Genomic DNA, 12355 nt, shown 5'->3' on the forward strand with positions numbered 1-12355 from the left:
CTTTGGTGTACAGGGCATAATTTCAAAATTTGCAGATGGCACGAAACTTGGAAGGGTAGTGAACAGTGAGGAGGATTGTGATAGACTTCAAGAGGATATGGACAGGCTGGTGAAATGGGCGGACACGTAGCAGATGAAATTTAACGCAGAAAATTGCAAAGTGGTACATTTCAGTTGGAAAAACGAGGAGAGGCAATATAAACTAGAGCACACAATTCTAAAAGGCGTACAGGAACAGAGAGATCTGGGGATATGTGGACATACATCGTTGAAGGTGGCAGAACAGTTTGAGAAAGCGGTTAAAAAGCATACCGGATCCTGGGCTTTATCAATAGAGGCATAGAGTACAAAAGTAAGGAAGTCATGATGAACCTTTATTAAACACTGGTTCGGCCACAACTGGAGCATTGTATCAATTTCTGAGCACCGCACTTCAGGAAAGATGTGAAGGCCTTAGAGAGGGTGCAGAAGAGATTTACTAGAATGATTCCAGGGATGACGGACTTTAGTTACGTCGATAGACTGGAGAAGCTGGTGTTTTTCTCCTTGGAACAGACAGGTTTCAAGGAGATTTGATGGAGGTATTCAAAATAATGAAGTGTCCAGACAGAGTAGATAGCGAGAAACTGTTCCCATTGGCAGAAGGGTCAAGAACCAAAGGGTGTCGATTTCAGGTGACTGGCAAAAGAAAAGGAAAAACTTTTCGACACCGCCAGTGGTTATGATCTGGAATGCACTGCCCGAGGGAATGGTGGAGGCAGATTCAATCATGGCCTTCAAAAGGGAACTGGATCAGCACTTGAAAGTAAAAAAAAGCAGCGCTACGGGGATAGGGCGGGGGACTGGGACTAGTGGATTGCTGTTGCATTGAGCGGCACTGATTCGATGGGCTGAATGGCCTCCTTTCGTGCTGTAAACTTTCTATGATTCTATGATTCTAATGTGTACGATCCTCAACACCGAGATTCTGGAGGTCTTCCAGCATCTCCCGATGCTGCTGGCGACGTCCAGGCCGATCGTTCTCGCCGGAGGCTTCACCTGCATCACCAATGCGGCTGGACGATCCAGCGGGGGCGGCGGAATACGGGACACCACTTCCAAACTCCTGATGGAAGCAGTGAAAGAAGCAAAGCTTCATGTCGTCTTCAGCAACTCGGCAGACCGAGCGCCGCAGAGGTACACCTGGTCCAGGCCAGACGGGACTGTCCGTTCCAGGATAGACTTCCTATTTGTGTCCCCAACACTCAAGATCAGATCCACCCACGTCCAGCCGGTGTTTCTTCCTGACCACTGCCTCCTACTGGCCGACTGTCAATCGCTGGAGGACAAGAGGGCGGGTCGCGGGATCTGGAAGCTGAACGTGGGACTGTTGACCCCGGAGAACATCAAGGAACGAAAGAGGGATTACACAAGTTGGAGGACCGTACAACCCCCCCTTCGCCTCCACGGTGCACTGGTGGGAAGCGATCAAGTCCAACATCAAGCGGTTCTTCATCCTCAAAGGCGTTCAGAAGACGAGAGAGAGGCAGAGGGAATTGGCACAGCTCCAGAAAAGCATTCAGGATATGCCGCAGCTGCAGTCGATGGGGGTCGATATCTGGGAGGAACTCCAGGAAGTGAAGGGTCAGTAAGCCTCGCTCTTCTTCTCCGAGGCCTCAAGGAAATCTTCCAGCCCAGAGTCCGCTCCGTGGAGCAGGGTGAGAAATGCTCGGGCTACTTCTTCCAGAAGCTGCACAGAAAGACCTCTGAGATCAGCAGCCTGAAGGAGGAAGACGGCACAGTGACGTCTTCACAGGCCGACATACTGAGGATCAGCAAATCCTTTTATGCCGGGCTGTACAACACGAAGTCCAGAGACAGCACGGCCTCCCAGTCCTTCCTGTCCTCTATCATGGAGGTCTTAGAGGACAGCGAACGGGGGAGCATGAATCGGCCACTGACCTTGGACGAGCTGACAAAGGCCGTCCAGTCCTTCGAGAAGAGTAGAACTCCGGGGAGTGATGATTTACCAGTTGAGTTGTACTTGGCTCTGTGGGACTGGATAGGCCCAGACATACTGGATGTGTACGGAGGTTTGTTTCTGGCAGGCAGCATGTCAGAGTCCATGAGGAAAGGCATAATCACCCTCATCTACAAGGAGAAGGGGGAGAGGGAAGAAATCAGAAATTGGGCACTCATTTCCATGTAAGTGTTGACAACAAGATTCTGTCTAAGGTCATCGCCAATTAGCTCAAGTGTGCTCTGGAGCGAGTGATCCACCCGGATCAGGCCTGTATTGTACCCGGCAGGAAGATCTCCAATAGACTTGCGCCACTCAGGGATACGATCGCCTATGTGCAGGTCAGCGGGGTGAACACTTGCCTCATCAGCCTGGACCAGGAGGAGGCCTTTTACAGTATATCCCACACGTTCATGATGGACGTGCTCTTCAAAATGTGTTTTGGGGAGGGAATCCGCGATTGGATCTTACTGCTCTACATAGACATCTGTAGCACAGTCCGAATCAACGGGCAGGAGTCGGAAAGCTCACGGATCAGATCTGGAGTCAGGCAGGTCTGTCCTCTCTCCGCGGCCTTGGTCGTATGTTGCATCGAGCAGATTGCTTCGTTCATCAGGTAGGATGCAGATATCAGTGGATGACTATCCTAGGCAGCGGATGCTCTCAGGTTTAGGCCTCCCAATACATGGACGACGTCACCGACTTTTGCTCCGATCAGCAGTAGGTTCACTGTCCTCAGCACCACCGTGAGCTTCCCTCGAGGCTGCGGCGGGGAGGAGGTCGTCGTCCATCTCCTGGTGGGATGCCCTTTGGTGCAGAAGGTCTGGAGACAGATGCGTTTGTATCTGTCACGGTTCATCCCCAACACCTCATTAACACAAGATGCTGTGCTCTACGGGCAGTTCCCCGGTACGCACACCAAGACAGATATCAACTGCTGCTGGAAGACCATCAACTCGGTGAAGGAGGCCCCTTGGTCCGCCTGAAACCTGCTGGTCTTCCAGCTGATGGAGCTGTGCATGACCGAATGTTGTCCACTGACATACTGCAAGGTCCAGGAGTATGTGCTGAGGGATGTAATAAAGCGAGGTGCAGCCTATGCAAAGGGACTATGGGGAAAGACCACCGTGTCAGGCCATTTCACCATGTATTGTACAGAAAGTGCTCGAAGAATAAAATTTTGGGGCACAGATACACAAATCACTAAAAGTAGCGACACAAGTTATAAAAGGCAAATCAAGCATTGGGGTTCAAATCTGGAGGCGTAGAATTGATAAGCAAAGCAGTTATGTTAAACTTGTGTGAAGCCTAGTTTAGGCCACACTTGTAGTACTGTGCACAGTTCTGGTCTCCATATTAGAGAAAGATATAAAAGCATTGGAGAGAGGGCAAAAAAGATTCACAAGGATGATACTAGAAGTGAGAAGACATACTTATCAGGAAAGGCTGAACAGGCTGGATCTCTTCTCTGCAGAAAGGAGAAAGCTGAGGGGTGACCTGATAGAGGCCTTTAAGATAATGATCGAGTTTGGTAGGGTAGATGGAGAGAAAATGTTTCCACTTTTGAGCGAGTCCAAAATTAGAGGTCATAAATATAAGATAGTCACTTATAAATCCAATAGGGAATTCAGGAGAAACTTCTTTACTAAAGAGTGATAAGAATATGGAACGCGCTACCACAAGCAGTAGTTGCGGCAAATAACGTAGATGTATTTAAGGGGGAGCTAGATAAGCACAAGATGGAGAAAGGAATAGGGTATCCTGATAGGGTTAGATGAAGTGGGGAGGGAGGGGGCTCGTGTGGAGCATGAAAGCTGGCATAAACCAATTTCGATGTAAGTCAATGCACTATTTTGACGGTGGTGGAAGAGCAGACGGACCTGGTGGCGCATATTCACAAAACTTTGAAGGTAGCAGGGCAAGTTGATAAGGCGGTTAAACAAGTGTACTTCATATATGGGTTTCTAAACAGGGGCATTGAATACACAAATAGGGAAGTGATGTTGAACGTTTACAAAAGACTGGTTAGGCTTCAGCCAGACTATTGTGTGCAACACTGGGCATCACACGTTAAGAAGGATGTCAAGGCCTTGGAGAGGGTTCAGTGGAGACTTACCAGGGTGATACCAGGGATGAAGGACTTCAGTTATGTGGAGGGAATGGAGAAGCTGGGATTGTTCGCCTTAGATCAGAGAAGGTTAAGGTTAAGATTAACCTCATAGAGGCGTTCACAGTAATGACGGGTTTTTATAGAGCAAATAGGGGAAATTGTTTACTCTGGCATGCCTGAAAGGATGGTGTCCCTTTTAGAGGCTGCCTTCGTGTCAGAGACTCCAAATTCATATCTTAACTGGGAAACTGCAGGAATAGAGTGAAACGGGTCTGTTTTTGTCCCGGGATTCAATGTATAATATGGAGAAATCTGTAAAATGTATAAATGAATCACCAGGAATGAACATGGTCAATACAATTATATGAAAACTGTAAATGAAGCCGCTCATTGTTGGACCAGTCCTTTCTGAGCGCAGCTTTTCACTTTATTCCTGAGAGAGGTCTCATTAAGACAAGTTCTGAACTTTGAGAAGTTTGTGATATATCCACGTCATCATTAACATCGGAGGCAAAGCTGCTGAAGAAATGTGTTTGTTCAGATGACTGTAACTAATAGCAATGATCAGGGGTATAACCGTGTCAGTGGAGATTTACCCCCTGTATAAATCAGGGATCGCTGTAATGAATCCACACAGACTGCCTGCCGGAGCTGCGGTTTCCAGGCCAACAGAAGTCATTGCTTCTCACAGAAATGGGATATTCAGTAATGTATCAGATAGAATGTATTTATTATCCTGTTCTTGCAACCGTTGGGGTTCCAGGTAAGCCATTATCTCAGCTGTTCATGGTGTAAATCCATATTAACTCTGCTACTGTACTTGGCACTATTTTTCTCCCATCGTGTATTACGCAGTGGACTGTTCTGTTCTATCAGTTGATCGACTGTCCTAAGTCTCTTGTCTTTTTGTCTTGCAGCAGTTGCATTGTATGCGTTATGATCTTGTGTATCTAACCTTGGCATTGTTACTGAAATATTGTCTGTAAGGAATGCTTTGGAATCAGGTGTCTGGGTTAATAGCTGGTATCAGACCACCGGGAGCTGTTAACAGTTTCATGTTGTGGAACTAACCTGTCCTGGAATATTCTTTTCATAAATGTGTTTTCAGTGATTGGTCATGAGACAGCTCACGGTCTCAGTGTTACAAGGAGGCAGTGCAGTGTCCTCCCTCCCCAATAACATGCTTCAGTTTAACTTGAATTTCAATGTATTTCTTGGTTATCACTGTTATGAAAGATTGTTTCATTGTGTGTGTATCTGACGCCGCTTCAGATGTCTGATTACTGAACTGAGTTTGATGCTAATTCTTTCAATCTCATTCTCTGATTAACTGTGGATGAATTCACTGTAAAATGCAATATTTTGAGGTTATGTTGTATCAGTTTGCACTTTATCTGTTGGAATCACGAGCCCTTCTCTTTATCTGTAGATTATAAGTAGCAGCGATGATGTTGGTGTTTTGTTAATTGAACAATGCCGCCATCTAACGCTGTACTTTGTAATTACAGGAGAAGGAATTTCAATTATTGTGAGAGATGTCTGGAAGAGGGATTCAATTCTGTTTATTCCATGCATTATAGATGAAGTGAAGAGTGTCGGTGAACAGGTGGAGACTTGGATGATCTGTGGCCATATTAAACTGTTCACAGATGCTTCACCATTTAACAAACTGACATTAAGAATAGGATCGTTGGAACACGGGGCTGGTGAAGAGAAAGCAGGCGCAGGATGTTAGGATTTACTCGGAAGTGAAAAAGGGGCATTGAGAAAGAGAGTAGAGAGAGTGCGGAGACATAGAGAGGAGCGATAGAGAAAGTAACTGAGAAGGAAAACGAGAGTTAGGGGGAGAAGAAAGGAGGGAAAGAGAGAGACAGAGAGAAAGATACACACACAGAGACCGAGAGAGGAGGAGAGAGAGAGCAGCAGCGGTGTGAATAATTGATCGGAATGAACTGGTGAAACTTCCAGTACAATTATGAAGAGGAAATGTGACTTGAAGGCGTTATTAGGATGTTGTCAGATTGTGAGAGTTTTATTGTACTCTCGCCGGGTGTGTTTATCGATATCAGGTCCTCAGTCTGTTCATGTGAATGTTCCATTTACTTGTTTACTGATTGAATACATAAACATAATTGAAATGTAATTAAAGAACAAAATCAGTGATTTCTTTACCGCATTGAATTATTGGGATATTTTATTCTAAAGACTGTGTGTCAGCTTCATTGAATAAAGGACGAGGCTAATTCAATTATTGTATTTTAATGTAATTTTAATTGATTGTGCAAATTAAATTTATTGAACATATTATGCAACCAATGAGCAGTTCATTGAAACTGATAACCAAAGTAATTAAAGGTTGAATTTATTGAATGGAATATGTTACTGGGACCTATAGATTAGATTTCCTCTAACACTCTGCTGCAGTCTCTCCCTGTGAATCCCAGCCTCTCCTCCCACTGCATTGAATCATCTGTCTCCTCATCCGTTGCCTCAGTTTATTCGTTTTCCCAAACCATCTGTTCCTGAATCCTCTCCAGCTCCGACATGTCATTTTCCTTGTCTTTCTCCCAATCTCACTCACTCGTTCGGCCTGCAGCTGCCTCTTCCAATCCAATCCGAAGATCAAACTCACCGCCACGGATCTTGGTCTTTCCCGTTTTGTGCCGGTCCGTGTCGGCTCTCTTCACCCAGAGCAACAAACCAGCAGCACCTCCCCCTGTCCTCTCATCTTCCCGGCTCTTCGCTCAATTTCTCGTCCATCTGGAGCCCGAATCCGGATTTAACCTGTTGAATTCCCGGTCCTTAAAATCCCTTCTCCCTTCGCCACCGGCACTGCGCCCTCACTCAGCCCTTCCAGTGGATCAGGTGCTCATTTTATTCACTTCCTGTATCCATCTCCCAATTCATTATTGATCATTGTGTTTAAAAACATTTCTCTGCCCGAAAGCGCTGCCCAGGTCAGTGAATCAGTTTCCACCCTTTGCTGCAGCAACAAAGCTGGAAATTTCACCCCAAATCCTGTCAATCTGATACTTTGCCTCCAGGTCTGATCAGTAATTTTTCTGCTTCTGTCTCTTTCTCCTACAGTTAACTTGGTGGCGATTGTGATCCTGTCCCGAGGAAAGTGCGGTCTCTCCAAATGTATCAGTCGCTACCTGGTGGGAATGGCAGTGGCCGATCTCCTGGTCGTTATCACTGGTGTTGTATTCAGTGGGATTGGTGAGATTTATTTCCCAGTTTCATTCTTGACCATTACCCCCGTGTGCCGTCTCATTCTCACGCTCAGTTTAACAGCCACAGCGACCTCTGTCTGGTTCACAGTAGCTTTCACCTTTGATCGATTTGTGGCCATTTGTTGTCAGAAGCTGAAAACAAAATATTGTACTGAGAAAACGGCAGCTGCTGTTATCGGGGTGGTAAGTGCGCTGAGCTGTTTACTAAACATTCCCTGGTACTTTGTATTTGACCCGGAATATATAATGGACAATGTACCCCGGGGTTGTGTATTGAAACCGACCTTTTTCACTTCACCCGAATGGGCAGTGTTTGACTTGTTTAGTCTTGTGATAATGCCTTGTCTTCCATTCATTCTGATTTTGTTGTTCAATGTTCTCACTGCCAGGCACATTGTAGTGGCCAGTGGAGTCCGCCGGGGACTCCGGGGCCGCAGCAGTGGAGAAAATCACAAGGATCCAGAGATGGAAAACCGAAGGAAATCCATCATTTTACTCTTCAGTATATCAGGCAGTTTTATATTGTTATGGAGCACATTCATTTTTTATTTTATTTCTCTGCGTGTAACAAACGCCAAGTACGATACAGCCAGTGACATTGAGTCAGCCGGATTCATGCTTCAACTTCTCAGTTCCTGCACCAACACGTGTATTTATGCTGTGACCCAGACTAAATTCAGAGAGGAGCTGAAGAACGGCGTGAAATGCCCACTCAATCTAATTGTTACATTAGTTAAATCATAGAAACATCTGAAGATTTTTCATCCAAAATTAAATAGAGTCAATGAGAGTAGATTTTCACGTTTGGCGGTGGCGTAAGACGGGCGGTGGTGGATCGGGCGCCCGTTATTCAGTGCACCTGATTTTACTATCCATTGACATCAAAGTAACTGATATCAATACAATACTTTAAATAAATGTGGAAATACCAGACAGGAATTATATTTTACCCGACAAATGCGGTGTTGTGAAATGATACAAGATGTGATTCTAACATGAAATTGCTTGATGTTATTTGTCTGTAAATAATATGATTTCAATATTAAATGTTTTATCCTGAAATGAAAAAAATCAAATCCTCCTTTTCGGTTGATGATTATTTCCCATCACACTCACTGCCCGGTGGGATGGACTCAGGGTGAGCTGTCAGGGTCAGAAAGCGTCCTGTTCATTGGGACATTTGTTTTGATCAGAACAGAGTAATAATGGACCAACACCCGGACCGTTACTAACCGGTAAAATATTAATGTATTTTCAAACTCCAGTGGGGAGTTCTGGAGATTGTTTCCTCTCTGAGCTGCTGTTCAGCAATGTTTACTCACTGAAGCGAGATTAATGGGACATGAGTCTGGACCTGGTGACACAGATCTAAAAGGAAACCTCCTGTCACATTTCTGATACGATCAGGAGCTGAGAGATTTCTCACGGCCGCAGCAGGTCAATGGAAAGCTCTCCTGCTTCTCCTTGCTCAACAAATTATAAGTTAAAAAGAAACTTGTCCGTGTTCTGGACACTCAATGCCCATCGAAAGGGCGGCTCCTTCACCCATTTGTATCCAACATTAAATGGTGTCCCACGTACGTCATAATACTCTGATTTACATATTACACGTGGCCTGACCAGGATATTTCCCTCCACATGTTTTGAACCGATGCAGTTTGAATGAATGGACCAGCTTGTGGGCTTCGAAGATTGATACTAGGGCGTAGGTCCGGCCGCTCCTCTCAGGACCCTACCCACGATGGTGGAGGCAGGAACGTCACCAATAAAGGGACTGTAAGTGAACTGACACCATTTACTAGCCTCTACCACCCCATTTCCGCCAGGCGGGGATACTTAAAATCGGCCACACCTTTCCTGACCTACGCCCTGGTATCAATCTTCGAAGCCCACAAACTGGTCCATTGTCTCAAACGCCACCGGTTCACAACACGTGGAGGGACATTTTCACCATCGCTGGGGGCTGATCTGGTAGAGCGGATCACCCGCCCCTCATAGAACCGGCCCGATTTTAATTTCTGCTCTGTCCAAGCACTGAAAGTGAAATTACCCCCACGTCTCTGACCCCAAGGTTCGCCAGGTGTGAGAAACACATCAGACAGTGTTTGCCAAACACTGACATGGATATGGTCGATTGGATCGGTGTATTCATGTAAAAGGTGATAACCTCCCTCCACAGAGACAGGACCCCTATACCATGGAATCGAAGAGGGTTTCACCCCCAACAGTTCAGTAACACATTACGCTGTGCTCTACGGACTGTTCCCCGGGACACACACTGAGACAGATATCAACTGCTGATGGAAGACCATCAACTCGGTGAAGGGCGCCTTTTGGTCCGCCCGAAACCAGCTGGTCTTCCATCTGAAGGATCTGTCCATGACTGAGTGTTGCGGACTGGCACACTCCAAGGTACAGGAGTACGTGCTGTGGGACGCACTGAAGCAAAGTGCGACCTATGCAAAGGCTCTATGGGGAATGGCCACTGTGTAAGGCCATTTCACTTTGCATTGTACAGCATGTATTAGAAGATATGTCCCCAGTTTTGAATTGTAATAGTGGAATCGTCGTGTGTACGATCTGTATTGTGTTGTTTTGAATTGGTACTGTGATATTTACATTGAACTGTGTGTGTCCATAAATTTAATGAAATAAAGTATATTTAGAAATCTAAAAAATGTTCATGTCTCACCGTGTCTGTTATTATTGGACAGTGAACAGTGGAAACAGAGCTGGACAGTAAAGATGTGGGGAGTTATGCAAAGAGCATTTATTGCAGGCATTAGGTGAGAAATAGGAGTATTTTCTTAATGGTGAGAAACTAGGGACTGTACAGGAGTAAAGGGGTTTGGATGTCCAGGTACACCAATCAATAAATGTTTTTGCGCATGTATAAAAAATAAAGATCCCAATTTCAAGACTGTCACAGCCTTATGTGAGTTTGGACATTTCTGTTTTAAATGCAGATTATTGCATTTCCGTTTTTTCCCCTTTTTTGTACATTTCTGTCTTTACTTCATTCTTGCAGATTTTACATTTTAAACAAAATCTCCAAACCCTGTGTGCTGTGAATGCTGACTCCAGGCCCTTTGATTGACAGCTCTCACCTCCAAACCAGACCCCCGCCTCCTCCTGGACTGACTCCTCACATCACGTGACAAGCGAAAGCGACACGAAGCGGACGGAGCGCCCCCACCCGAGGGACGCTGCGCATGCGCCGCGCGGTCCCTGTGCCACATTCCCACAGCAACAGGCCAGCGCTTGGCGGGCGAGGGCGCGACCGACAGAGGGAGGGCCCGCACCCAGGAATGGTGCAGTAAGGGCGGTCCGAGCTGAAGCTCATCCGATTCCAGGCCCGAGCGGCGTTAATGGGGCCGCGACCCCTGGACGGAGGAACCGCGACCCATGGGACGGAGGGGGGAGACGGGAGAAAGGTCTGATGGAGGAGTGAGATGGTCTGAGGGTGGAGAGGTGGAGAGACGGGGAGGGGAGGGACTGAAGGGGAAGACTGGAGAAGGGACTGATGGGGAGGGGGAGGGACTGAATGCGGAGAGATGGGGAGATGCGGAGTGAGGGACTGAGGGGAGAGACGGGAGAAAGGACTGATGGTGGACACGGGAGAAGGGACTGATGGGTGAGTGAGATGGACTGAGGGCGGAGAGGTGGAGAGACGGGGAGGGGAGGGACTGAAGGGGTAGACTGGAGAAGGGACTGACGGGGGGAGAATCTAAGGGCAGTGAAGTGGGGAGACGGGGAGGGGAGGGACTGAAAGGAGAGAAGGGAGACGGGAGAACGGCCTGCTGGGTAAGGGGAGGATCTGAGGGCAGTGAGGTGGGAAGAAGTGGGGAGGGGATGGATTGAAGTGGGAGACTGGAGAAGGGACTGATGGGGCAGGGGCAGGGTCTGAGGTTGGAGAGTTGGGGAGACGGAGAGGGGATTGACTAAATGGGGAGATGGGAGTAGGGACTGATGGGGGATGGGAGGGCCTGACCGGGGAGAGGTGGGGAGACTGGGAGGAGAGTGACTGAGTGCGGAGACGGGTGGAGGGACTGATAGGGGAGAGGGGGAGGGAATGATCGGTGATGGGGAGGGAATGAGCGGGGCGAGGTGGAGAAATGGGGAGGGGAGGAACTGAGGGGCGGAGAGGACCTCTGGGTGAGACGGGGAGGGACGGGATGGTGAAGGTCTGAGGGGGAGAGGTAGGGAGATGGGAATGGGAGAGACTGAGGAGGGTAACTGGGGGAGGGACTGACGGGGAGGGGGACGGTCTGAAGGGGCGAATTGGGGAGACGGGTGGAGTTAATTGGGGCCTCCTGCGTAATCTGTGAATATTGACTCTCACAGCGTCCAGTGCCCAGCTGGTATTATAACTGGAGATCCATGTGCTGAAGGATAGAATACAAAAGCCGGGTCTTCAGTTGCTTCCAAACCTTTATTCACAGAGAACAACACAACCCACCCCCTGGATAAGTTCTCGTATATATTGATACAAGAGAGTCCCCAATTGATACGAACCATCTGAATACAATTAACACTAATTGATATAAATCACATGGATACAATTAACAGCTGGGCTCGGGGGAAGGGGAGGATGGAGCGGTCACTCTGCCGTCTCCCAGTCAAATGGGCAGTGAGTCGGAGCCCAAAAGTGACCGAGAATCAAACAGCACAGAAAGAGGCCACTCAGCCCATCGCGCCGATGCCGACTCTGTAAATTGTCTTTTCCACACTGCCTGAGGAAGGGGAAAGCCCCCGAAAGCTTGTGGGATTAAAAATAAAATCGTTGGACTATAACTTGGTGTTGTAAAATTGTTTACGACTCTGTAAAAGGGCGAGCAGATTAGTCCAACTCCACTGCTCTTTCCCCACAGTCTCGCAAATTTCCCCCCTTCAAGGATTGATCCAGTTCCCTTTTGAAAGTTATTATTGAATCTGCTTCCACCACCCTCGTCTCCTCACCACCCCACCTGGCTCTTTTGTCGATTATTTTAAATCTGTTTCCTCTGATTACAG

The 12355-nt window shown here is 47.3% G+C and overlaps 1 protein-coding gene across 1 annotated transcript; it reads left to right on the forward strand.

The window, feature by feature from the left end:
- Positions 1 to 7273: 7273 nt before the first annotated feature.
- Positions 7274 to 8086, forward strand: LOC137313369 (neuropeptide SIFamide receptor-like). Its single transcript, XM_067979495.1, has one exon. The coding sequence runs from the start codon at positions 7274 to 7276 to the stop codon at positions 8084 to 8086; it is 813 nt and encodes a 270-aa protein (XP_067835596.1).
- The last annotated feature ends 4269 nt before the right edge of the window (positions 8087 to 12355 follow it).

This window comes from Heptranchias perlo, unplaced genomic scaffold (assembly GCF_035084215.1).
Source record: "Heptranchias perlo isolate sHepPer1 unplaced genomic scaffold, sHepPer1.hap1 HAP1_SCAFFOLD_47, whole genome shotgun sequence".
NCBI classification, from domain to species: domain Eukaryota; kingdom Metazoa; phylum Chordata; class Chondrichthyes; order Hexanchiformes; family Hexanchidae; genus Heptranchias; species Heptranchias perlo.

What these genes read in the sequence shown, in the direction of transcription:
- LOC137313369 (XM_067979495.1), top strand. Translation starts at nt 7,274, where the DNA reads ATGGCAGTGGCCGATCTCCTGGTCGTTATCACTGGTGTTGTATTCAGT.